Source organism: Acinonyx jubatus, chromosome B4 (assembly GCF_027475565.1).
Source record: "Acinonyx jubatus isolate Ajub_Pintada_27869175 chromosome B4, VMU_Ajub_asm_v1.0, whole genome shotgun sequence".
NCBI classification, from domain to species: Eukaryota; Metazoa; Chordata; class Mammalia; order Carnivora; family Felidae; genus Acinonyx; species Acinonyx jubatus.
This window is the reverse complement of record NC_069387.1, coordinates 81,741,233-81,764,882: the sequence shown is the minus strand read 5'-3', so window position 1 is coordinate 81,764,882 and position 23,650 is coordinate 81,741,233. Positions and strand designations below refer to the sequence as shown.

Sequence of the window (23,650 nt, the reverse complement as noted above, 5' to 3'; positions counted from 1 at the left end):
TAAAAACTTAAGGCATAAGTGCTAGATGTGCAACATTGTAGGGTTTTAATGAGGACAAAAAGATAAAGTGTGGGGCGCCGGGCTGGCTCAGAAGAACATGTAGCTCTTGATCTTGGGGTCATGAGTTTGAACCCCACATTGGGTGTGGAGATTACTTAAATAAAACTTAAAAAAGGTAAAGTGTGTAAAGGCGTTCTTCTCAAACTTGAACATGCTTAGGAATCACCTAGGAAGCTTGTTAAAATGTAGACTTCTGATTCAGTAAGTCTGGGTTGAGGCCCAAGATTCTGCATTTCTGATAAACTCCCACATGATTCCGATGTGGGGTGTGGACCTCACTTTGAATAGCAAAGATGTGAAACACTTAGCTTGCTTGCCTGGTACACAGTGAGTACTTGATCAATATTGTTACTAATTAACAGCAAATAATTTATGAGAGTCAAGAAGACCCTCTACCACCAAGCATCTTCACCAAATCTGAAAACTTCTGCATTTTTATTGTGTGGCATTTTTAAAAAAGAAATATCCTTGGGAGGACTTCTGCATGTGAATTAGTTTAATCAGATTACTGCCTTCCCAACTATGTTAAAAAGCAACACAAAAGGATCTAGAATTGTTTGTTTGTTTGTTTGTTTGTTTATTTTGAGAGAGCAAGAGAGAATGAGAATCCCAAGCAGGCTTCACACTGCCAGCAAGAAGCCCAATGTGGGACTTGAACTCATGAACCATGAGATAATGACTTAAGGTGAGATCAAGAGTCAGACGCATGTTTAACCAACTGAGCCACCCAGGCCCCCCTAGAATTGTTTCTTCTTCTCCTCTCCTCCTCCTCCTCCTCCTCCTCCTCCTTTTTTTTGGCCAGCTGTTTCAAAGTATAATTTATATACAATAAAATTTATTTTAAGTTTTGCCCAGTTTTGACAAATGGAGTTGATTGACACTTGTGTAACCACTACCACAGTCTGATAAAGAGCATTTCCATCACGCCCAAAGTTCCCTCATGCCCCTTATGCAGACTAGAAATGTTAGTGGGGAGAAGAGGAAGGGGGTTTCAGAATCACAGTGGAGGAAGACCAATAAGCTCAAGTTACTTCAGTTTTGCCTGGGGATCAGAAGATCACAGTCTTGCATCCTCCCTGCCTCCTCCCTCCCCACCCAGGAATGCTTTGCCAGACCTTAAAATCCCCACTGACTTGGATGTGTACTTGTAGCTCATTAATTCAGAGTGACCATTCATCCCAGTTTGCCCAGAATCTTCCCAGTTTTAGTATCCCAAGTTCCCGTGTTCAGACATCTCACCCCAGGTCCCAGACAAACCAGGATGGTACGTTGCCCTAGCTGTGATGTTTATGCCACTGTTTCTCAGTCTGAGGTTGCCATCTCATTTTTTAGAATCATTTTTCTTGTGTGAGCACATAGAAGGCACTCAGTAAATGAGTGTGTGGGTGGACACACAGATAAACCCCAAGCTGTAGGCAGCTGCGGATTCCTGGCCTGGAGAACAGGAGACCTGGGTTCTGGTTCCAGCTTTGCCGAGTTTGCAGTCATGTGATCCTGGGAAAGTGGCTTCTCACCCCAGGTCTGTTTTCTCCATGTAAAATAGAGGATCTGTAGCCCTTTCTGCCTCTGACACAGATACTGCTTCCATTTGTACATGGGGTTGTGTGCCAATGGCACTTCCACTCAGCTTGCTCGCTCTCTCCTTTCCTTGCCTTTTTTCTCCCTTCAGTATATATAGTAGATCAATAAATCATGTAAGGGCAGGTTGATAATGGAGCTGCTGATGGGCCGGGCATATGCAGGCGTATGCAGAGTGCTTCTGCGAGAGCAGTAGAGTTTGGACCTTGAACCAAGCAGCTGTGGCCGGTAGTTGGAGGATCAAGTCTATCTTCAGCTAAGTGTGTGTAATGACCCAATTCGCTCTTTGTGCATGCCTGGGAGAGAGGATGGTGGGCAGAGGGAGCCTGTTGTTTAGGAATTTTCCTGGGTGGGTGAGGGGATGCCCTGGAAAATAGGATAGCATAAGTTTCTTATCTATTGGAGGCATCTATTTCTAGCTGTGCCCAGGAAGCAGCGTCTCGGGGTCTCATTCAGGTTTCTCGCACAGAAGGATTACAATCAGAAATACCAAGACTTGGGCTGAAACCTATGGCTGACTTAGAGTCAGGAAGCTGCATTCTGTTTCTGGTTCTGCATATACCGTCTGTGCAACCTCTCTGAGCCTCAGTATTTGCCTCTAATTTTCCTTTTCAATGGAGTGAGTAGCTGCACTGCCTAGCTCACAGGGTGTTGTGATTCAGTGAGATGATACAGGTGGGAGTCAATGAAACTGACATCTATACAGGTGCCAGGTGGTATTACTAACTTTAGTCTTTGGGTCTGTTTGTGGGGGCTGACTTATGGGGGGTCGGAATTTGGGGATTTTGTCTGCTTAGTTCTCCAAATAATGTCATTAATACCCTCTGACTCTCAATGAGATAGGAAGGTTTGAGGGAAGTACTGTTTCTTTCCTAGGAAGACACTCCAGCCTACCTTCCTTTTTGACAAAATTCCCGACTTTTTGGAAAGCTTTTCCTTAGCTATAAATTCCACTCCTGCTCTTACTTCCAAATTTTGGGGGCAGTGGAGCAAGAACTCTACCTGAGCCTCTCAGCTAAGCCCAGCCAGATACCCTTTCCTACCTAGAGTGGACTTTCTCATGTAACCGAGCATCTCCCTCTGGGCCTTCAGGCCTGTGAAGGGTTAAGTGAGCCACACCCTTAACAGGAACAGTCTCGGACTTTGTGCTGAGCAGCTGTCTCTGGCCTCTCTTGGCTTGACTGGCACAGGGAGCCTGAGCTGGAGGAGGCAGCACAGTGGAAGGTCAGAAGAGTGGACACTGGCAAGAGGAGGGCAACCTCTTTCCTGGCCTGCCCGACACCATGGACAGCTCCCAATAACGAAGGCATCTCTCCACCCTTGGTGCCTTGGAACTCCTATGCCCCCTTCCTGTCAAATTGGGATTTCATCCACCATTTTACAAGGGACACTGAAGTTACACCCTAGTTTGTTCCAGTGTTGGGTGAGTCTTGCCTTGACCTGTCACTGCTCCGCATCTTTTGGGGTGCCCTATCTGGGAGCTGCTTTGTTTTTCCTTTCCCACCTCCAACCAATCACATTCCCACTCCCCTCAAATCCAAATCCAAAGAAGATGGCTTCTTCCAGCCCTATTTCTGTTTCTCACCCTTGCCTGCCAAGTTACTTAAAAGTTTAACTTCTGTTTTTTAATCTGGAACATGTGGAATAGTAGTAGTTTCTACTTTTGTGAGGATACTGTTTGTAAGCACCAAATGAATTAGTATATGTAGTGTTTAGAGCTCTGCCTGGCCCATGGCACCTGATTGTTTGCGATTGCTACTGTCAGTATTCTTATTGCTTTCTCAGTTGTGTCCTTCCAGGAAGTGACAAGTGCTCTCATTTTCTGGAACTTGGGGGAGGCATAGTGAAGGCTGAAGGCAGCCTGTGTTCCCCTCTTGCCCCACCTTCAGTTCCTGCTTCCCTCCCCTCCCCCGCCCAGGTTCAGCATTGCTGGAGACTAGGAGGATGTGGCTCTTTTATTCCTGTTAGGGAGTAGCCCTGACCATTGTACTAATAATTCTGTCCTGCTCCAGGCCACCCCACCTACTCAGTCCCACAGGCAAGACTGAGGAGGGCTGGGCTTCCTCCTTCGGTTACACCTGCCATGTGCCCACTGCGCAGGGGATGAGCCCCACAATAACTCTGTTCCTCCTTGCCCACTCCCACCAGCTGCTAAAAAGCTGGGTGTGTCCCTATGGGGCAAAGTCCATGCCGGAAGGTTACAGCAATGGGTATAAAAACTGGAGATAGAAAAATAGATACATCCAGAGATCCTGACACCTACTTGATGTTGGAGAAACCAAACTTTTATTCTCTTCAGGGTATTCTAATCTTTTATGGAGGAACTTCTGCCTCTGTTCCTCTAACTCATCAACTTATCCCGTTTAAAAGATGAATCTTGATGTGGCAATGAAAGGGATCTTTGGAAGAGCTTTTGCAATGGTTCTGGGTGGACTGGGTGACTGAAATAGAAGCTGTGAGAGATAGAGAGTTGAGAAGGAGAACTGGGGGCAGAGGGTCAGGGAGTCTGGACCCTGGCCAGGGCCTCAGCGCAGGACAGAGCAAGTTTTCAGAGTTAACCTTTCCTCCCCAGCCCGCTCTCCTGCAAGAACAACTGTGCTTCCCCAGGTGCTACCTGCTGGGTGCCTTCCTTACCCTGGTCAAAGGCAGGTGGTCCTGTCCCACCCCTGCCCCACCCCCACCAGCCCTAACCCAGGGAGCAGAGGATTCTCCCCGCTGGGGAGAATTTCTGCAGCCTCCCACAGTTAGCTTTGACTAGTCCAGAGGACCCCTAGGTTGAGGATTGTCTCTAGGGCCCAGAGTTGGAGAAGGCTCTTTAGGTCCTTCTGCCCTCCTCACACACCCCTGCCCCCCCCCCCCCCACACACAGTTACTGGCCCCTAAAGCAGAGCAGACTTCAGCAAACTGACCTCCTTACTCCCAGGATCAGCAGAACCTCTGGACATGACTCTCATGGAAGACTCTGTGGGGGTGGGGGACCTTGTGCTCCTGGAACCCCTGGAGGAGGAGCCTCTGCTCAAGAACCTCCAGCTGCGCTATGAAAACAAGGAGATTTATGTGAGTGCATATGCGTGCCCCCGGCTCTGGGTATGTGGTCAGAGAGTTCATGTGCTCCCACTCCCTTCTCCCCTCTCAGCCTCCCCTAACCCCACCGCTGCTCATTCTCTTTACCTTTTTTGGCTCCAGACCTACATTGGGAATGTGTTGATCTCCATGAATCCCTACCAGCAGCTGCCCATCTATGGTCCAGAGTTCATTGCCAAATACCGGGACTATACCTTCTATGAGCTAAAGCCCCATATGTAAGTAAAGGAACTGAGGGAAGGCTGATAGGGCCCTAACTTCTGACAGTGAGACACCCTAATTTCCTCGATCCTTTCTCCTGAAGGAAGTTCTCCGGCTTCCCCTTCCCCACTGGCCCCAGGAAGACCCTTCCTAGGCCTATCACTTACCTCAGTCTAGTCCAAGTGAGGAGGGTGGATGACTCTGGAGGCTGGAGATTGAGTGGAAGGTAGTGTCTTGGATTAGCCCCACATCAGTCTTCACCTGCTTCCTCCTCCCAAGCTATGCTTTGGCAAATGTGGCATACCAGTCACTGAGGGACCGGGACCGAGACCAGTGTATCCTCATAACGGGCGAGAGCGGAGCCGGCAAGACTGGTGAGGTGCCTGGCTTGGGGAGGCTGTGCAGTCACTGCTGGAACCACCCCCTCATCTCTTTCTGAGCCAGACCTGGTCTTGCCCCACCCCAGAAATTCCTTTCCACTTTTTCTGATTCTGAGGGGTATGGTGCTGGAATGACAGGAGCTAAGGAGAGTGGTGGGGATCCATGTGAAGGTTTCTCTTGCACAGAGGCCAGTAAGCTGGTGATGTCTTATGTGGCGGCTGTCTGTGGGAAAGGGGAGCAGGTGAACTCTGTGAAGGAGCAACTGCTTCAGTCAAACCCGGTGCTGGAGGGTGAGTATCCCAGTCTCTGCCCTCTCCACCCTCCACCCTGCTGGCCCAGAGACACTCAGCCCTACACCCTCTTACCCTGTTCTTGTTCAGCTTGAAAACTCTGAGATTGGCCTGATGACTAGAAGACGTCCTTCCTTCCCCTTCTCTCGAGCCCCTCTTCTTCCCTCAGTTACCTCACCTTCTCTCTCATCTCTGCAGCTTTTGGCAATGCCAAGACCATTCGCAACAACAACTCCTCTCGATTTGTGAGTGACCATCTCCCTGGCCTGGGAGGAGAGGGTGTGGGGGCTTTAGAAGGAGGAATGCAGCACAGACCCCTCCTGGGTGGGGTGGTGAGAAGAAGAGGAAGCAAAACCTCTTTCTCTCTCTGGTCTCTGTAGGGAAAATACATGGATATTGAGTTTGACTTCAAAGGATCGCCCCTTGGTGGAGTCATCACAAACTGTACGTGTCTCCCCATTCTGCTTACCACCTCTCTCTTCTCCCCATCCCACAGTGTCCCTTTCTGGTGATTTGAAACCGTAGGAAGGAATAGTAGGCTACCAGGAGGCTTCCCTACTAGTAGGAACACCAGCGAAGAGGGCAAGCTTAGAGGGAAGCTGTGGAATCTCCCTGAGCTCTAAGACATTATTTTCTAATTCCCTGCCAGACCTGCTTGAGAAATCCCGAGTGGTGAAGCAGCTTGAAGGAGAAAGGAACTTCCACATCTTCTATCAGCTACTGGCTGGAGCAGATGCACACCTGCTGGGTACGTGCCTGCCCAGACACATGGAAGAAGGTCCCCAACCTCCATTTAATCCCTAGAACCTTTGGGCCCCTCTGCACCCCTGCAGCCCTCTTTCCCTGAGCCCTCAGGCTCCTTCTTCCTGCATTCCTCACACTGAATTTCATCCACTCATTGTTGGAAACAATCCCCTGACCTCTGTGTTCTCCTCTTTTTTCTGGGATTGTATTGCTAGGAATAAACCTTCTTGTCTCTTGACCTGCTCTTACTCCTCTGTCCTGCTTGGGTTCCTCTTTTCCCAGGCTGGCTTCAGAAATGGGACACTTATTTCCACCTACCATTCTTTCCTATCTTCAATTTAAGGGACTTAATCGCTAGCTCAGCAGAAAATCAGACAGGATATTTAAGTGTTAAAGAAATTTTGATGAGTAGTAGTTGAAGTTGTTCTGGGTCTACATCTGCCTCACCCAGTCCCTGTCCTTGATTTCTTCTTCTTAGATGGCTTGATGGAGGTTTCATGTATTCATTCATCAAATATCTCTTGAACACCTACTATTATCGAACATTGTGCTAGCCTCTAGCAATGCAGAGTTGAATAAGATAACATGGCTCTTGTCCTCGAAGAACTTAAGGTCATCTAAGGATGACAGATATGTTCAATAGGCCTGTGTGGGTGGCTGTAGGAGCAGAAGGCATGGAGACCTCTGCCTTGTCCTGGGGAGCCCTGGGTGCTGGATGGGCCTGAGGTGGTTCTGGGTGGGCATCACTGCAGAGTCTGGTGGGACTTCGGGCCCTGCCAGAGTTTGCTTCCCAATGCCCCCTCTAGCTGTGAGCAGTGTGGGTGTATGGTCCCCAAGGACCTGTCCTTTTGGTTCCTGGTTATTCTCTGCTGGACTTGTGCCTATCTCTTTTCCCCTCCTAGGGATCTCCATGGTTCAAGAGCCCCCACAGGTCTCATTATTCCTTCCTAGCTCAGTAGTCTTGGTTGTGCTCAATTTGTTTGAATCATAGGCACCAGTATCTTATTCTGTCTGACTGTTACCCATTGGCTTAAGCTAAGTCTGGACAGGGCCTCCCTGGTGTCATCATCCCAGGGCCTTTCTGACTCATTCTTTGTCCACCTTTCTTTAGCAGGTTCCTCTTTCAAAATCTGTGTCTCAGGGGAAGCTGTCATTAAACTCTAGTTTGAGGGACTTTCCCTGATTCTCAGATCATTTGAATAACTGATCATTGATATCCCTCAAGCTCCATGCTTAACCTACTTCTTCCCATCTCAGGTGAACAGCTTGGATCATAACCTTGACTCATTTATTAAAAAGAAAAAAGTTTATGTATGCCAAGCAGGCACACAGAAAACAAAGATGAAAAACACAGTCCCAATGTGTTGTTCATTTGTGGGAGAGACAGAAAAAACAAAACCTAGCCCATGTGTTATGGACTGGGATAGAGATCCACCATGGGGGAACACAAGAGAGCCTTTTGGCTCAGCCCCACAATGTCCAAGGAAAGTTTCCAGGAGAGGGGTCAGGATTAGGGAACATAGTACCTGCAACTTTGTTGGTGCTTACTGAACAAATAATGAATGAGCCAACCCAGGCCTAGGGTGAGGTGTTGAGGCTCTGGGTGGGTGGGAGATATGTGCTCACCCATCTTTCCTCTCTGAGCCACTGAGAACTGAGTAGGATGGAGGGTTGGCTTGTTTGTTTTTATTGTTGAGAACCCTGAGGATGGGAAGAAGAGCAGAACGAGTCTTTTCTTTCATCAAAGTTAGGAAAACCCCCACAATTAAGAATACCCAAACTCTAAATACTGCTTGAAAATTTAGTCTATTATAATGGGAATTAATGATCCCAAAACAAAGGAGGCAGGGGACGAACCAAAAACAAAAATGGCTCCTTCGAATAAATGAGTAAACCAAGCTAGGGCAAGGGCTGTGAGAGTCAAGGCCGGAGGACTCCTGAGAGCCTGGGTACTAACCCTCCTCCCAAGCACTTTAACATTTTCTAGTTGCCAAAGGATATAAAGTACATGATTAAATGCTAACTCCCCATGAAATCATTGCCTTCCACATTCAGCACAGGGATCCAAGCCTGCTTTGTTTGATGGGAAAGGCCACTACAATTTACTGGTCATTTAAAAGTAGAATTTCTGTTGCCTATAAGAATTAGAGGGAGGTTTATACCCTATGATGCATATAGACAAAAAACCTATCAAAATTCATTATAACTAGTTTGTGAATATAAAATGAAAGCACATAGTTAGAGTTGGTGACTTTAAAAAGATTGAATGTTGAATTAGATTCTCATACTGACCCTTGCAGAGGCCCTGAAGCTCAAGCGGGACACAAGTCATTATGCCTATCTGAACCAGAAAGTGTCTAGAGTTGATGGCATGGACGATGCCTCCAACTTCAAGTCTGTACAGGTGGGTGCCCAGGGTGGGCCTTAGGCTATCCCCTGAGCCCAGGCTTTGGCTTTGAGAAGGGAGGCATTGAGCTGGCACCACAGTTCAACTTCTCATTTCTGCTATCTCCTCCAGAATGCAATGACTGTGATTGGGTTCTCGGAGGTAGAGATTCAACAGGTGCTAGAGGTGACGGCCCTGGTGCTGAAGCTGGGGAACGTGGAGCTAGCAGATGAGTCCCAGGCCAATGGGACATCAGCAAGTGGCATCCGTGATGGGAGAGGTCTGTACCGCCCTGCTGGTACCCTCTAAGCCGCTCCCTGAATCTCCTACTACAATTTCTGTTCGTCCACCATCTGCTGAGTAACTGACTTCATTCTGATTCAGTCCCACTCAGCCATTCCTGAGTTCTACCCCAAACACACTCATTAAGAATTCCTAGTGAGGCATTTTGGAGTGAGGTTATGAAGTTAGACCTTGGTTCTGACACACCTCTGAGTCTAAGTGGAGTCTTTGCAAAGAATTTCAGGAGATTCTCCTATTGAAGTAGATAATGCAGGGGTACTTGGGTGGGTCAGTCAGTTAAGTGTCTGACTCTTGATTTCAGCTCAGGTCTTGATGTCAGGGTTGTGAGTTCAAGCCCCACGTTGGGCTCCACTTTGGGTGTGAAGCCTACTCAAAAATAAAATAAAGTAGATAATGCATTTAAAGTGTCCGCAGCTCCCTCTCCTCTCCCCAGAGTTTCCTCTTGGGCCATGTTATGGATGGGCTGCAAGGATATCCCCAAGACCTTGGGAGACCAGTCTCCTAGCAGTGTCACTTCTCAGCCCTCCCTCCCTAGGAGATAGCTCTCTTTCAGGCCATGTTGTATTTCCTCATCACTCCAGGAGTCCAGGAGATTGGAGAAATGATAGGTTTGAATTCAGAGGAACTAGAGAAAGCTTTGTGCTCAAGGACCATGAAAACAGCCAAAGAGGAGGTGGTCACTACACTGAACTTCACCCAGGTAAGGGCCCTATGGGAGGGGGCTGATTTTGAGACTATTCTGTGGCTGCCATCCTAACCAGCTGGCTCTGCCCGACAGGCTCAGTATGCTCGGGATGCTCTGGCTAAGAACATCTACAGCCGCCTTTTCAACTGGATAGTGAATCGAATCAATGAGAGTATCAAGGTGAGAGATTGCTCTCCTCCCTCAACACTCTCCTGTCTGCCTCACTTTTCTTGTCCCGGTCACCATCCCTATACTTCGGGTTCTGAGATGAAGAGAGTAAGAAGGATGAAGGGTAAGGTACAGTTCCTTCCAATAGTGTGTTGTTGTGGAAGCATCTCTGGTTTTTGAGTTTGACTGTCTGGATCCCCTGCGTACCAGCTGTGTGGCCTTTTAGTTTCACAGAGATTCTGAGCCTCAGTTTCTTGATTTGGAAAATTGGATGCTAATGCCTACCTCCTTCATAGTGAGGATCAGATAAAATTATGGACATGGTTACCATATAACCCAGAAATTCCACTCCAGATATAGATCCAAGAGAATTGAAAACAGATGTTCACGTAAAAACCTGTACCCAAATGTTCATAGAGGCATTACCCATAATAGCCAAAAAGTGGAAACAACTCAAATGTCCATCAGTTGATGAATGGGTAAATAAAAGTGGTATATCCATACAATGGGATATAAATAAATAAATAGGCCATAAAAAGGAATGAAGTACTGATACATGCTCAACACAGACAAATCGTGAAAACATTCAAGTGGAAGCAGCCAGACACAAAAGGTGATTCCATTTATATGAAATGTAATAGGCAAATCTATGGAGAGGGTGGTAGATTAATGGTTAGCAGGGGCTTGGAGTGGAGGGAGAGGGGAAGGTGGAATGACAGCTAATGGGTATGCGTACAAGATTTCTTTGGGGGATCATGAAAATGCTCTGGAATTAGGTAGTGGTGATGGTCATACACTTTTTTTTTTTTTAAGTTTATTTTGAGAGAGTGGGGGAGGAGCAGAGAGAAAGAGGAAGAGAGAGAGAGAATCTTAAGCAGAGCCTGTGCTGTCGGCGTAGAGCCTAATGCAGGGCTTGAACTCATGAACTGTGAGATCATGACCTGAGCTAAAACCAAGAGTTGGACACTTACCCGATTGAGCCACCTAGGCACCCCCATATGTATTTTGAATATACTGAAAAATCACTGGATTGTATACCTTTAAAGGGTAAATTTTATAGAATGTGAATTAGATAAAAATAGAGCTATTATTTAAAAAATTTTGTGCATGAGGGGTGCCTGGGTGGCTCAGTCGGTTAAGCATCCGACTTAGGCTCAGCTCATGATCTCACGGTTTGTGGGTTCGAGTCCCACGTCAGGCTCTGTGCTGTCAGCTCAGAGCCTGGAACCTGCTTCCGATTCTGTCACTCCCTCTTTCTCTGCCCCTCCCCCACTTGCAGTCTGCCTCTCTCTCTCAAAAAATAAATAAACATTAAAATAATTTTTTTTAATTTTGTACATGAAAACGCCTTCAATTCAGAAGCTATTATGGAAAGGCAACAGGGGAAAATGGGATTTAAAAACACTTAGCCCCTTTGAAATTTGATCTGTCCATCTGTAAAATGAGAATTATCACACCATATAGGGTTATCATGAGGTTTAATGAAGTAAGAACATAGAATTTTTTCTAAATTGCTCTACAAATGTACAAGATGGTTATTTTCCTCAGAAGATTTTAAAGTCTTTCTACCTCGTCCCCTGGGAGCACCATCCTGGAATCTGCTTACATCTCCCTCCTTCTCTCCTCCCTCTGTTTGGCCCCTAGTGTGTAGAGGAGGAAGGAGAATAAAATCACAACTGGTCAAGCTCACCCGAGTTCTATTTACCCTTTGCTCCAATCACGTCCGCCCCAGAAGGGCCTGGCCTGGTGTACAGAGGGGGCCCGTCCTCAGATTTATCTTTCCCTCCTCTTCAGGTGGGCAGCGGGGAGAAAAAGAAGGTAATGGGGGTCCTGGATATCTACGGCTTTGAAATTTTAGAGGTGAGAGAGCTTCCCCCAACCGCAGCCACCCTGCATCCCTAGGGTTCGGGTGCGGAGGCTCAAAGGGAGGGGCTTGCGAGAGGGGAGGCATGGGGCTGAGAGGGAGGAAGGGTCTTGGACTGAGCTGCTCTCTCTCTAACCTGGGTCCCCTCCTTCAGGACAATAGCTTTGAGCAGTTTGTGATCAACTACTGCAATGAGAAGCTGCAGCAGGTGTTCATCGAGATGACGCTGAAAGAGGAGCAAGAGGAATATAAGAGAGAGGTGCGTGGAGCCTTCCCTCACAGCCCTTCTCCAAAGTGACGCTGGTGTGCGCGCCACGTCTGTCTTTCTCCTCAATCCTGGTTTCCTCTCACTCGTGCCCAGATGGGAACACAAAGGACAAAAAGTTCCCCTTTCACTGCTCAACAGTGCAGCATTACCAAGAAGCCCTAGTTTTTGCTCTCCACCCCCCAGTCCCCTGCTCCCACCCCAGGCCGTGCCAGCAAGGGGCAGACTGATGGAAGGCTGTGTGGGGGGAGTCCTCACGAGGGTGAAGTGACAGCTGTGCGTGGCCTGCGGCACACTGTGAGCCTGATTTAGAAGGGACATTTCTCCCAGGCTTGTCACCCCACCACATCCATTTTGGTGCTCTTCTCTGACACCTCACAATTCTTTGTCTCCTCGGGCCCTGGCTGATGTCACCATCTCCTCATGTAGCACCCTGATCCCAGACTTCCTCCCCAGAAGTTCCCCATGGCTCAACATTTCCACACTCCTTCCCCTGTTCAGCAAGAAGGCTTGCTTTCTATGGCTAGGTGTTAGAAAAGCTATCTGATTGAGCTAATTCCCCCCAAAGTGTGAATGGCTGAGAGTCTCACTCATCAAAACGCTGCCAGGGATGCTGCCTGTGAGCCCTTGGGAATCTGCTGCAGCAGAATTTCAGACAATGTGGTCACAATGTGTGGGAAAGGTTCTTTTTAAGTTGTTTTTCGTGTTTTTATCTTAAAATTTTAAATGATCAACTAGAGAATACATTCCCATGCCTCAAAATTCAAAAAGCTTAAAAAGGCATATAAAGAAAGGGCTCTCTCCCAGCCCATCCCCAGCCTCTTAGTTCTCCAACCATCTAGAGGCAACTAAAGTGGCCCTCTTTTCAGAGGTCTTTTATGTGTAATCAGGCAAATGTAGAAGTTTATTTTCCCACAGAATTTTTTTCAAATGGCAGTGAATATGCTCTGCTCTACCCCTTGCTTTCATCAATTAATGAGATCTTTCCATATCGTATATAAAGATGCATCTTTATAGCTACACAAGGTTGTAAGGATATCATACTTCATTTAACTAGTTGGGGAAAGTATTTTGGGGATGAAATGGGAAGGCAACTACTTAATTCCACTCTACATTCCCTGAAGATCTGTGAGGGGGTGGGAGAGTGTTCCCCAGCCACACCCCCACACCTGGGAATGGTCTGAGTCTGGGAGGGCTGGCCCTTGGGTGGGATCAGAAGCTATCCTGTCTGCGGCTACCCCTAAGTGGGGAACGATTGTCTTTGGGTCTCCTTCTGTACCATTCTTGCTTAAAACAAAAACAAAAACAAAAACTATACAGTCCCAAAGTATCAGGTAGATTAGTAGTTCTTAAAGTGTGGTCCTGGACCAGCAGCATCCCTGGAAAGGTGTTAGAAAGGCAGGTTCCTAGGCTCTATCCCAGACATGCTGAATCAGAAACCCTGGGGATGGGGCCCAGCAGTCTGTTTTTACAAGCCCTCTAGCTGACTGCCATGCAAGTTTGAAAAGCACTGATGTAGGTCTTTGAAGATGTATCAAGTTAGGTTTGTTGCTTGATGAAATTCACTCATGTGCTTTAGTTTTATTGGTCGTTGCCAGAACAGTGTGGCCTTTGCTCTTGCACATGCTCAAGGATCCTTCCTCACTCCACAGTGGGGCAATCCCTACCCCGATCTTCACCCCACACCACCTACAGGGCTCTCTTCAGCATCTCCCCCTCTCTCACAGCTGCTCTGGGTCCTTTCACGTGTCTCCCACCCCACAAATTCTCCATCAACCTGGAGGGATGGGAACCTAAACAGAAGCCACACCAAGGACCCCTCTTAATTATAGGGCTTTCTGAGTCCTTTAAGTGAGAGGGTGAGAGGGAGCCTGAGTCTGGTGAGGTCTTTGGAGACTTGTCTTGGACCTGCTCTTGTAACCTGTCATGCCTCTTCTTGCCAGGGCATACCGTGGACAAAGGTGGACTACTTTGATAATGGCATTATCTGTAACCTCATTGAGCACGTGAGTTATCTTTATGTTATCTCTGAGACCTCCTCTTCCAGACTGCCTGAATATCCTTGTCCTTCCCCCTCCCCTTGCCCCACTTGGTAAGGATGGTGACGTGGGCAAAGGATGAAGGGGCAGAGGGACAGCAGTGAGGATGTGGACATCTTGGAGGATCAGGTCTAAGTTGGGCTCATCTTGTTCCCCTGACCAGAATCAGCAAGGCATCCTGGCCATGCTGGATGAGGAGTGCCTACGGCCTGGGGTGGTCAGTGACTCCACCTTCCTAGCGAAGCTGAACCAGGTCTTCTCCAAGCATGGTTACTATGAGAGCAAAGTCACCCAGAATGCCCAGCGCCAGTATGACCACACCATGGGCCTCAGCTGCTTTCGCATCTGCCACTATGCGGGCAAGGTAACATGCAGGGCTGGAGGGTAGAAATGGGCCTGGGCATGGGTGGAAGGCAATGGGGGAGGACCTGTGGGGAGATGAGATCTGGGAATACTTCACAATGAGATTGGGAGTGCCAAGTGCTGGGACAAGGTCATGGACCCTCCAGACCCATAGCTATTCCTCTACAGGTGACTTACAATGTGAACAGCTTCATTGATAAGAACAATGACCTACTCTTCCGGGACTTGTCCCAGGCCATGTGGAAGGCCCAGCACCCCCTCCTTCAGTCCTTGTTCCCTGAAGGAGTTCCCACACAGACATCTCTCAAGCGCCCCCCAACTGCTGGAGCCCAATTCAAGAGTTCTGTGGCCATACTCATGAAGAACTTATATTCCAAAAACCCCAACTACATCAGGTGACATGCTGGGTACATGGGGAAATGCAGCATATGTGATGGCAGATGCAGGGTCCAGCACTATAGAACCTGTCCATTGTTGGGGGGAGGGTGTCTCTGGAATAAAAGTATCAGAAGGCCCTTCCCTCATAAAAAATGAGGAACTGAGAATCCTGTGGCAGGGAAAGCATCAGACTTTAGTAGGAACCACGCTATAGTGAGTGAAGCTGGGAAGGCCAGTGTGTTCACTTCCTCTGAAAATAACCCTCCAGAATAGGGTTATAGAGACCAGGATGGGTCACACTTGCAAAGGTGAAGCTCCTCATGCCTGTGCCTTGCACCTCTCCCCCCACCCCAAGGTGTATAAAGCCCAATGAGCATCAGCAGCGAGGTCAGTTCTCGTCAGAGCTGGTGGCCGTCCAGACTCGGTACCTGGGACTGCTAGAGAATGTGCGGGTGCGTCGGGCGGGCTATGCCTACCGCCAGAGGTATGGGCCTTTCCTGGAAAGGTACCGATTGTTGGGGCGGAGCACGTGGCCTCGCTGGAATGGGGGAGACAGGTAAGACTCCTGGGGGAGATGGGGGAGCAGGGAAGGGCAGTGCAGGGAACATCTGGGTGGTGGGGAGAACAGACAGTGCCATGTAAATTGCCAAAACTCCATGAATGGATACTTGGGGAAATGAACTGATCACTTTGCAGAGGCTCTGAAGTCTGTTCAAGCCCTGAACTCCTCTCCCTGGGTATAAGAGGTTGGGGAAAGGTGAAAGAGGATCCTCCTCTGGGATGCCCCTTGGTAGCTTTCCCCATCTGCTCCTGTAGGGAGGGAGTTGAGAAGGTCCTGGGGGAGCTGAGCTTGTCCTCAGAGGAGCTGGCCTTTGGGAAGACGAAGATCTTCATCAGAAGCCCTAAGACTGTGAGTTGGAGGGTGCACTTGTGTTTGGCTGGGGTAGGAGGCAGAAGAGTTGGAGGGTCCATGAGTGAGAGGCTGGGGCGGAGGGGAGCATCTATAACTTGGGATGGATGGTGGGTGAGGAAGTCTGCTTTCTGCAGGGACTTTGTCCCTGGAAACTGAATCCTTGGGCTCCTACCCCACCCTGCTTGCATGGCCCACTCTGAGTGCCTCTACCTGTAGCAGAACTCCTGAAGATCAAGGTGATGTGCCACTCATGTCTAAATTTCCAGACCTCGCACGTGCCTCTGACAGAGTTAGAATTCAGTAGGTTTCTGTTAAGGTGAATAACACTTAACAGAATAATAATGAGTGAGCGAATAAACGAATGCACTAAGAAGTCAATGGAATGAATAAAACACTGGCTGGGAAGCCCCTGGCACCTGGGCTCCAGGAGGAGAGAGTGCTATTCCCCCAGGCCAGCCTTTCCGCCCCACCTTCCACCTCTCCACAGCTGTTCTACCTGGAAGAGAAGCGGCGCCTGAGACTGCAGCAGCTGGCCACGCTCATTCAGAAGATCTACCGGGGCTGGCGCTGCCGCACCCACTACCAGCTGATGCGCAAGAGTCAGATCCTCATTTCCTCCTGGTTTCGAGGCAACATGGTATCAGTTGCCCCCTAAAGTCCCATCCCTTTCACTCCAATAAAAGAGTCGGGGGCGCCTGGGTGGCACAGTCAGTTAAGCATCCAACTCTTGATTTCGGCTCAAGTCATGATCTCCTGGTTTGTGAGATCAAGCCCTACGTTGGGCTCTGTGCTAACAGTGTGGAGTCTGCTTGGGATTCTCTCTCTCTGTCTCCATCTCTGTCTCTCAAAATAAATAAACATTTAAAAAAGAGAGAGGGAGAGAGTGGGAAGTAGGAGAGGTGGTTCAGGGGATGGAGTTTTTTCTAACAGTCCTATTGTTTTTCTGCAGCAAAGGAAGCGCTATGCGAAGATAAAGGCATCAGTGGTGCTGATCCAGGCTTTTGTGAGAGGGTGGAAGGTAATGCGGAAGGGGAGAGGGGTTTCCTCCGCACACATGGGTTCTTCCCCCACATGGTTTCTCCTGGATTGTGCCAGCTGCTGGGAGGAAAGAGTAGCAGAAAGCAAGTTCTGCCCACACCCAGGGCATACCTCTGTGTGATGGCATGCCTGCATCTGGGTGTGTGTCTGGGAGTGTGGGTGCATACTGGGGAGATGTGTGTATACACCTGGGTGTGTCCCTGACTTGGCTTTGAGTGCCTTCCTCATTGCCAGCTTGTCTGCCTTTACTTTCTCCCTCCAGTAGAGTCTCGGCACTTTATCTAACTGTGCTCTTTGTATAGTTGGAAAACAGTAGAACCTCTGTCTCCTTATCTTCTAGGTCTGTCTATCTTTACTTTGGCTCCTTTCTCATGTATCCCTTCTAGGCCCGCAAGGATTATCGAAAATACTTCCGGTCGGGGGCTGCCCTCACCTTGGCAGATTTCATCTATAAGAGCATAGTAAGTGGTGGGGGTTGAGGGTGGAAGGTGGAGGGGAGGTTGTGGAGGGAGGGTCAGGTTTGGAAAAGGAAGATGAGGGGTTTGAGAAGAGGTGATCAAAGCTTTCCCTGGAAGGGTTTCTTTGATCTGCATGTACTTAATTATTAAGTCCTAGGGTAAGAAGGAATGGGGCTTTGGTGCCTCAGGGCCCAGGGGCAGAATCAGAGTGCACTCCGGAAGGAGTGGACACTGTGGGCAACCTTGGGGCAGGAAGGGGTCCCAGCACACCCACTGACTGGTCCATGATGAATAGGCCCGAGAAGAGACGGGCTGGATGGCTAACAACAGTTTGAAGAGACTGAGCCTCATGGAAGAGCAGAGTGAGGACATAGGGTTACCTAACTCAACCTTCCGAGATCCATTTTACGGTAGGGGTGAAAGTGGAGGGGTTGTATCTTTCTTCCGGCTCTTCTGAAGCTATAGCAAGCAAGTCCACAATGAAATCTCAGGAAAGATCTTAATTCTGGAGGACTTGGGACTTTTTTTTTTTTTTTGAACTTTTATTTATCATTTTCGAGAGACAGAAAGAGACAGAGCACAAGCAGGGAAGGGGCAGAGAGAGAGGGAGAATCGGAAGCAGGCTCCAGGATCTATCAGCACAGAGCCCAACGCAGAGCTCAAACCCATGGAATGTGAGACTATGACCTGAGCTGAAGTCGGACACTTAACTGACTGAGCCACCCAGGTGATCTGACCCCGGAGTTTTAATGCCTACCGAAGACTGCTTCCCCACACTGTCCCCCCACTCCCCCTAGAGACCTACTGGGGCAGGAGGGCTATATAGGGAAACGAAAGACTTTCTAGATCTAGAAAAAACAAGCAATTAAGAAAAGAAAACCTTCAGAGTTTCGACATCAGTTAGCACATGAGGGATTGGAGGAAATGCTTAGGAATGTTTATTGAATTAAATCAAACTAGACCTGACCAAGTCCCCTTGGGGACTTAAACCAAGGTGTGAGGTGATTAGACCAAGCCTGCAAGATCTTTGTAGCAGAGGAATCAAAGAGCTTGGATAGTTCCTGGAGAATTATAGCAATATACTGCATACCCTCCCTTTTCCCATTTTAATTTTTTTAACCTAATGTGTTAGTAAGAAGTTTTCATAAAAATTCCAAAAACTTGGGGGCGCATGGGTGGCTCAGTCAGTTAAGTGTCTGACTCTTGATTTTGGCTTAGGTCACGATCTCACAGTTTGTGAGTTCGAGCCCCACATCAGGCTCCATGCTGACAGTGCTAAGCCTGCTTGGAATTCTCTCTCTCTCCCTCTCTTTCTGCTCCTCCCCCACTTGCTCTCTCTCTCTCTCTCTCAAAAATAAATAAACTTAAAAAAAAATCCAAAACTTGGAAGTACTCAAGATCAAGCTATTTTCTATACCTTCAATAATTCTACCCCACAAACAAACAGGGTGCTGGGTGTTCCCTGGGATATAAAGACTGGAGAGTCCTTATTCTAGATTGGGGGAGACTAAACAGATGCCATGGGTGATACTTGATCCAATCCTGGAACAGGAAGAATAAGAACAAAGCTACAAAGGGCATTTTTAGAAGTTTATAAAGGACATTAGGAGAAATTTGAGCATGCATTGCTGTTGGATGAGTGTATCCAATTAATGTTTGTCTTCTTAGGTGTGGAGGTGGAATTATGATTTGTGTAGGAGAATGTCCTGGTTCTTGGGAGATGCGTGCTTAAGTTTTAGGGAAAATGCCATGATTTCTCTAACCTACTTTAGGATGATATGGTAGCAAAAATTTATATATGTGTGAGTGTGTGTATGTATTTATTTATGCCCATTTGTATACATGTGTGCATGTGTTAGAAAGCCTGCAAATATGGCCAATTGTTAACATTATCAGTTGGTGGATTTAGGTAAGGAATATGTGGCATGCAGATATTCACTGTAATGTTTCTTCAACTTTTATGTAAGTTTAAAAACTTTCAAAATAAGACAGTAAGTTATATGAAATAAAAAAGAATGTAAGGCAGATTATGTCACTCTTCCCCTTAAAATCCTCTAATGGCATTCCATTTCACTCCCAATAAAAGCCAATGTTCTTACCTCAGCCTACAAGGCCCTTCATGAATGTACTTGACCAACCAATCCTCTGATCTTCTTTCTTCTTGCTCGATTTAATCCAGTCTCACTTTCTTTTCATTTCTGGGATATGCTACTGCTCATTTCTGGTCTCAGGGCCAGCTTTTTTGCATCATAGCATATATAATTATCTGACCTTACATATATGTTTGTTTGCTATGGGGTTCTTCCCCAGCCCCGGTAGAATATAAGCTCAGTAGAATAGAGATTTTGTTTGTTCTGTTCACTGCTGTGTATCCATACCGAGAACAGTGCCAGGCACAGAGCAGACACTCAATAAATGTTGTTGAATGGCAGGGGAAAAAAAAACAACAACAAGAACTCAGCTTGGGATCCAGACTCCCAAGGACTCATTGTCTAGAAGAGGGAAAAGATTTCCACACAGATAATAGTAGTACAAACACAGAAGTATAGACAAAGTGCTGTGGGGCTTCAAAGAAAGGAGAGGCAGCCCTGGCCCAGGGAATCAGGGAGGGCTTCAAGCTGTGTCTGAAAGGATAGGTAGAATCTAGATGGGCAGAGCTGAGTTGAGAGCAGGATGGGCTGAGGCACCGAGTGATCACGCCTGGGCTAGGCAGAGGGCTTGATGAGGAACACTACCTGAGAGGTGTGCTGGGATCATGCAGGGGATCCTGGGGCATGAGATTGGGCCCTAAATAGAAGACTTTGAATGCCAGGTTGAGGCATTGGGCTTGACCGATCAGGGAGGGGGAGAGGTTTGGTACCTGTCCTATAGCCAATGCAGACAGTGGCAGCCAGCTGTAGGCAGCTATGAACTGAGACAATAGGAAGTCACAGGAGCAAAATACTGAGGCCAGTTTTCATCTTGGTTGCTCTCACCTCACTACCCTGGGCAGCAGGTCTCTGCTTGGAACTAACCCTTCCCTCCCTCCCTCCCAGTCTCCTGTTCACGCTCTCACTGCCCAGCCTCCAGTGAACACTGGACCCACAAGAGATCCAGGAGGTGACTCCCTTCTGACTCCTCGCTCTACTTGTTGCTTCTTACTCTGGGTGGCCTCCCTCCTTTCAGGTGGCAGGTCCTGGATGAGAGTTTGCCTGTTGGGAGGTCTGTCTTCTCATCAGTCCACTCCCAATCCCCCTGCTTCCAATCTAGACGCAGAAGTTCCTGCTGGGGCTGAGGAACAATTTGCCGTCTACCAACATCCTGGACAGAACGTGGCCAGCGGCCCCTTACAGATGCTTCAACACAGCGAACCAGGAGCTACAGCAGCTCTTCTACCGCTGGAAGGTGAGTGGGGCCCAGCACGACTCCTCTCATTTGTCTTTTTTTCCTCCTCCCTCTGATTTTCATCTTCTGCCTCCTTCTTCCACTTTTTTTCTTCATGGTGAAAACAACATACATCACAAAATTGGCCATCTTAACCATTTGTAAGTCCGGTGTCATAAAGCACGTTCACACTATTGCGCAGCCGTCACCACCATGCGTCTCTGTATTTCTTTTTTATCAGCCCAAACTGCAATCCTGTACACATTAAGCAGTAACTCCCCATTCCCCACTCCTGTAGCCCCTGGGACTTATAATCGACTTTCTCTGTGAATTTGACTGTTCTCGGTACCTCATGGAAGTAGAATCATACATTTGTCCTTTTCTATCTGGCTTATTTCACTCAGCACAGTGTGCTTCCATTCAGGAAATATGTACTGAGCACCTGTCTAGAGTAGGCCTTGCGCTGTGTGCTGGCATATAGCCCTCCTCCTGGGGCTGACACATTTGATTGTTTCCATCCCCCTCTCCCAGAGTCCCTTTGAGGGGGGGCAGTGCTCCTCCAGCAGCTGCCCTCTCTGAAGTGCCTAGAGCCTATTCTATTCCCTGTCTCTCCTCTTCTCCAGCCCCTGCCCTCCTTCCACCTCTCAGTGTTCTCCCAAACCCCCACCCCAGGCCTGCCCTCTGCCTCCACGAGCTTAGCCCCTGCCCCTCCCTCTCACAGTGCAAGAGATTCCGGGATCGACTGTCCCCAAAGCAGGTAGAGATCCTGAAGGAGAAGCTCTGTGCCAGCGAACTGTTCAAGGGCAAGAAGGCTTCCTACCCCCAGAGGTGAGGGCCCCGCAGACCCTGTACAGTCAGTTTCATCCAGAGCAAAGACAGGATCCCCCAGGTGGGATAGGGCAGTGGTCCCCAAACTAGTGTGCATCAGCACCACTTGGCAGGCTTGATAACACCCAGATTGCTGCACCACCCCCCGCCCAGAGTTTCTGATTCAGCAGATCTGGGGCTGGGGCCCAATAATTTGCCTTTCTAACAAGTTCTCAGGGGATGCTGATGTTGGTCCTGGACCATGCTGAGATAGAGGATATGGTGGAGCATGGGGGAAGGGACATGGGAACTCACTGTGGGGAGGCTCAGGGCCTTGGGGGTCAGTGGTGAGGAACTTGTCTCCACCACATACCTCCTGTGTGTCCTCAGTGTCCCCATTCCATTCTGCGGTGACTACCTTGGGCTGCAAGGGAACCCCAAGCTGCAGAAGCTGAAGGGCGGGGAGGAAGGGCCTGTTCTGATGGCAGACACTGTGAAGAAGGTCAATCGTGGCAATGGCAAGGTGAATGCCTGCACCCTGGACTTCTGCCCACGGCCTGATCCAGAGCCTTGGGACTGGTAGCTGGAAGGGTGGGGTTAATCTTCACCTTTCCTTACATTTTCCTTTTCTGTCCTTAGACTTCCTCTCGAATTCTTCTCTTGACCAAGGGGCATGTGATTCTCATAGACACCAAGAAGTCCCAGGCCAAAACCGTCATTGGACTAGATAGTGTGGCCGAGGTGTCAGTCACCAGCTTCAAGGATGGGCTTTTCAGCTTGCATCTGAATGAGGTATAAGAGCTCTGTGGGTGCAGTACCTCACGCTGGAGAAGGTGGTGGGCATCACGGGGCTGGGGTGGGCTGGAGGTGATGAGGACCAGACCTCTCACTCTGGGCCTTCAGTGCCTCTCAGGCTGCTCCTGCAGAGGGAAAAATGAATCCCTTCCCCACTTTTTCCCCCTTCCTAAGATATCATCAGTGGGCTCCAGGGGGGACTTCCTGCTGGTCAGCGAACATGTGATTGAACTGCTAACCAAAATGTACCAGGCTGTGCTGGATGCCACACAGAGGCAGCTTCTAATCTCCGTGACTGAGAAGTAAGGCCATGAGCTGGGGGTGAGGGCCAGCCTGGGGGCAGATGACCAAGCTGTTGGTCATTGTGACCGGGAAAATTCATGTAGTCAAAAAGTGAAGCATATTCTGTCAAGGCAAGGTTTGGAGGTGTTTCTTAGTCTCCCCACTCAGGTTCTCTGGGGCCCTGAGTCTTCTGACATGAGGGGAGGAGAGATGTACTTCCTTTAAGAAGGAGAATGGAAACCATCATGAAAATATGGGAGTAGAGATGAGAGGATGAGGGTACCAGCTTTACCCCTCTGTCTGTTTCCCCTCCAGGTTCTCAGTGAGGTTCAAGGAGAGTAGTGTGGCTGTCAAGGTCATCCAGGGCCCTGAGGGTGATAGGAACGGCAAGCTAAAATGCAAGAAGAAAGGGAGCCGTTGCCTGGAAGTGACTGTATAGTGAAGAGGTGGGGGCCTGATGCAGAGACACAGCTTCTCTGGACCCGTGCCAACCCCACCCACCCATGTTTGCAGGAGGATCTGATCGTGGTGTGGGGCTCAGAGATTGAGGAACCCTTGAAGAGGACCTTTCTTCTCCCAAACTCTTCTGGGCCCCTCTCCCTTAGAACTTATCCTCCCACCCTCAGCTGCTTTGCCCACTAATAAAACAAGTGACTTCCCAAATATTTGCTCAGTGTGGGTGAGTCCCTGATCACCCACCTTCACAGTGCTTGTACTTCGGCTACCCCACCCCCTTTCTCCTCCTCAGGTTCCTTGGAGCCAGCAAATGCAGATAATAAGAATGGAAAAGAAGGGAAATTGTCTCCGGGCTCCTTGACCGGCTGAGCTCTGGCGGAGTTTGGAGACACTGGGGTGGGGGTGGGGCAGCCAGCGATGGGGCTCAGGTCGCAGGTGGCCAGTGGGCTGATTCATTAAGTGTGTCCCTGGAGGGAAGAAGTGAGGATCCCTGTCTTGGCGGAAACTAGGATCCTTTGGAGATTTAGCCTAAAAAGAGGCCCCGGGCTGGAGGGCTCACATGAGCTGAAGAAGCTGGGGACTGCAGCGTCCCCTGCACCCAGGAGCTCCATTGCCCCCTCCATCCCCAAGCTCATTGCTGGGCTTTGTCACATCTGCCCCCCCAACACCCCCTTCCTTTCCATACACCAGAGATGCCAGGCTGCTCCTGCCAACAGTTATCTTGCTAATCACTGTCCCACAGCTGGGGC

General features: G+C 48.8%; 1 protein-coding gene across 3 annotated transcripts; it reads left to right on the top strand.

Annotated features, from left to right (window-relative positions):
* Positions 1-1,761: 1,761 nt before the first annotated feature.
* Positions 1,762-23,110, top strand: MYO1A (myosin IA). Of its 3 annotated transcripts, none has more exons than XM_053226384.1 (29): positions 1,762-1,900; positions 2,767-3,061; positions 4,562-4,695; positions 4,825-4,940; positions 5,203-5,297; positions 5,490-5,594; positions 5,793-5,839; positions 5,975-6,038; positions 6,244-6,342; positions 8,639-8,742; positions 8,857-9,004; positions 9,609-9,727; positions 9,806-9,892; positions 11,675-11,740; positions 11,899-12,003; positions 13,953-14,015; positions 14,212-14,412; positions 14,580-14,806; positions 15,145-15,345; positions 15,606-15,699; positions 16,190-16,339; positions 16,652-16,720; positions 17,127-17,201; positions 20,448-20,582; positions 21,283-21,389; positions 21,759-21,891; positions 22,008-22,160; positions 22,338-22,465; positions 22,761-23,110. In XM_053226384.1, the coding sequence occupies exons 3-29, from the start codon at positions 4,582-4,584 to the stop codon at positions 22,882-22,884; spliced, it is 3,129 nt and encodes a 1,042-aa protein (XP_053082359.1). In that variant the 5' UTR covers positions 1,762-1,900; positions 2,767-3,061; positions 4,562-4,581; the 3' UTR covers positions 22,885-23,110. The 3 variants fall into 3 exon arrangements, with proteins under 3 accessions (XP_053082359.1, XP_053082361.1, XP_053082360.1); XM_053226386.1 differs by having other exon boundaries at positions 4,508-4,695; XM_053226385.1 differs by having other exon boundaries at positions 1,787-1,900; positions 2,829-3,061.
* The last annotated feature ends 540 nt before the right edge of the window (positions 23,111-23,650 follow it).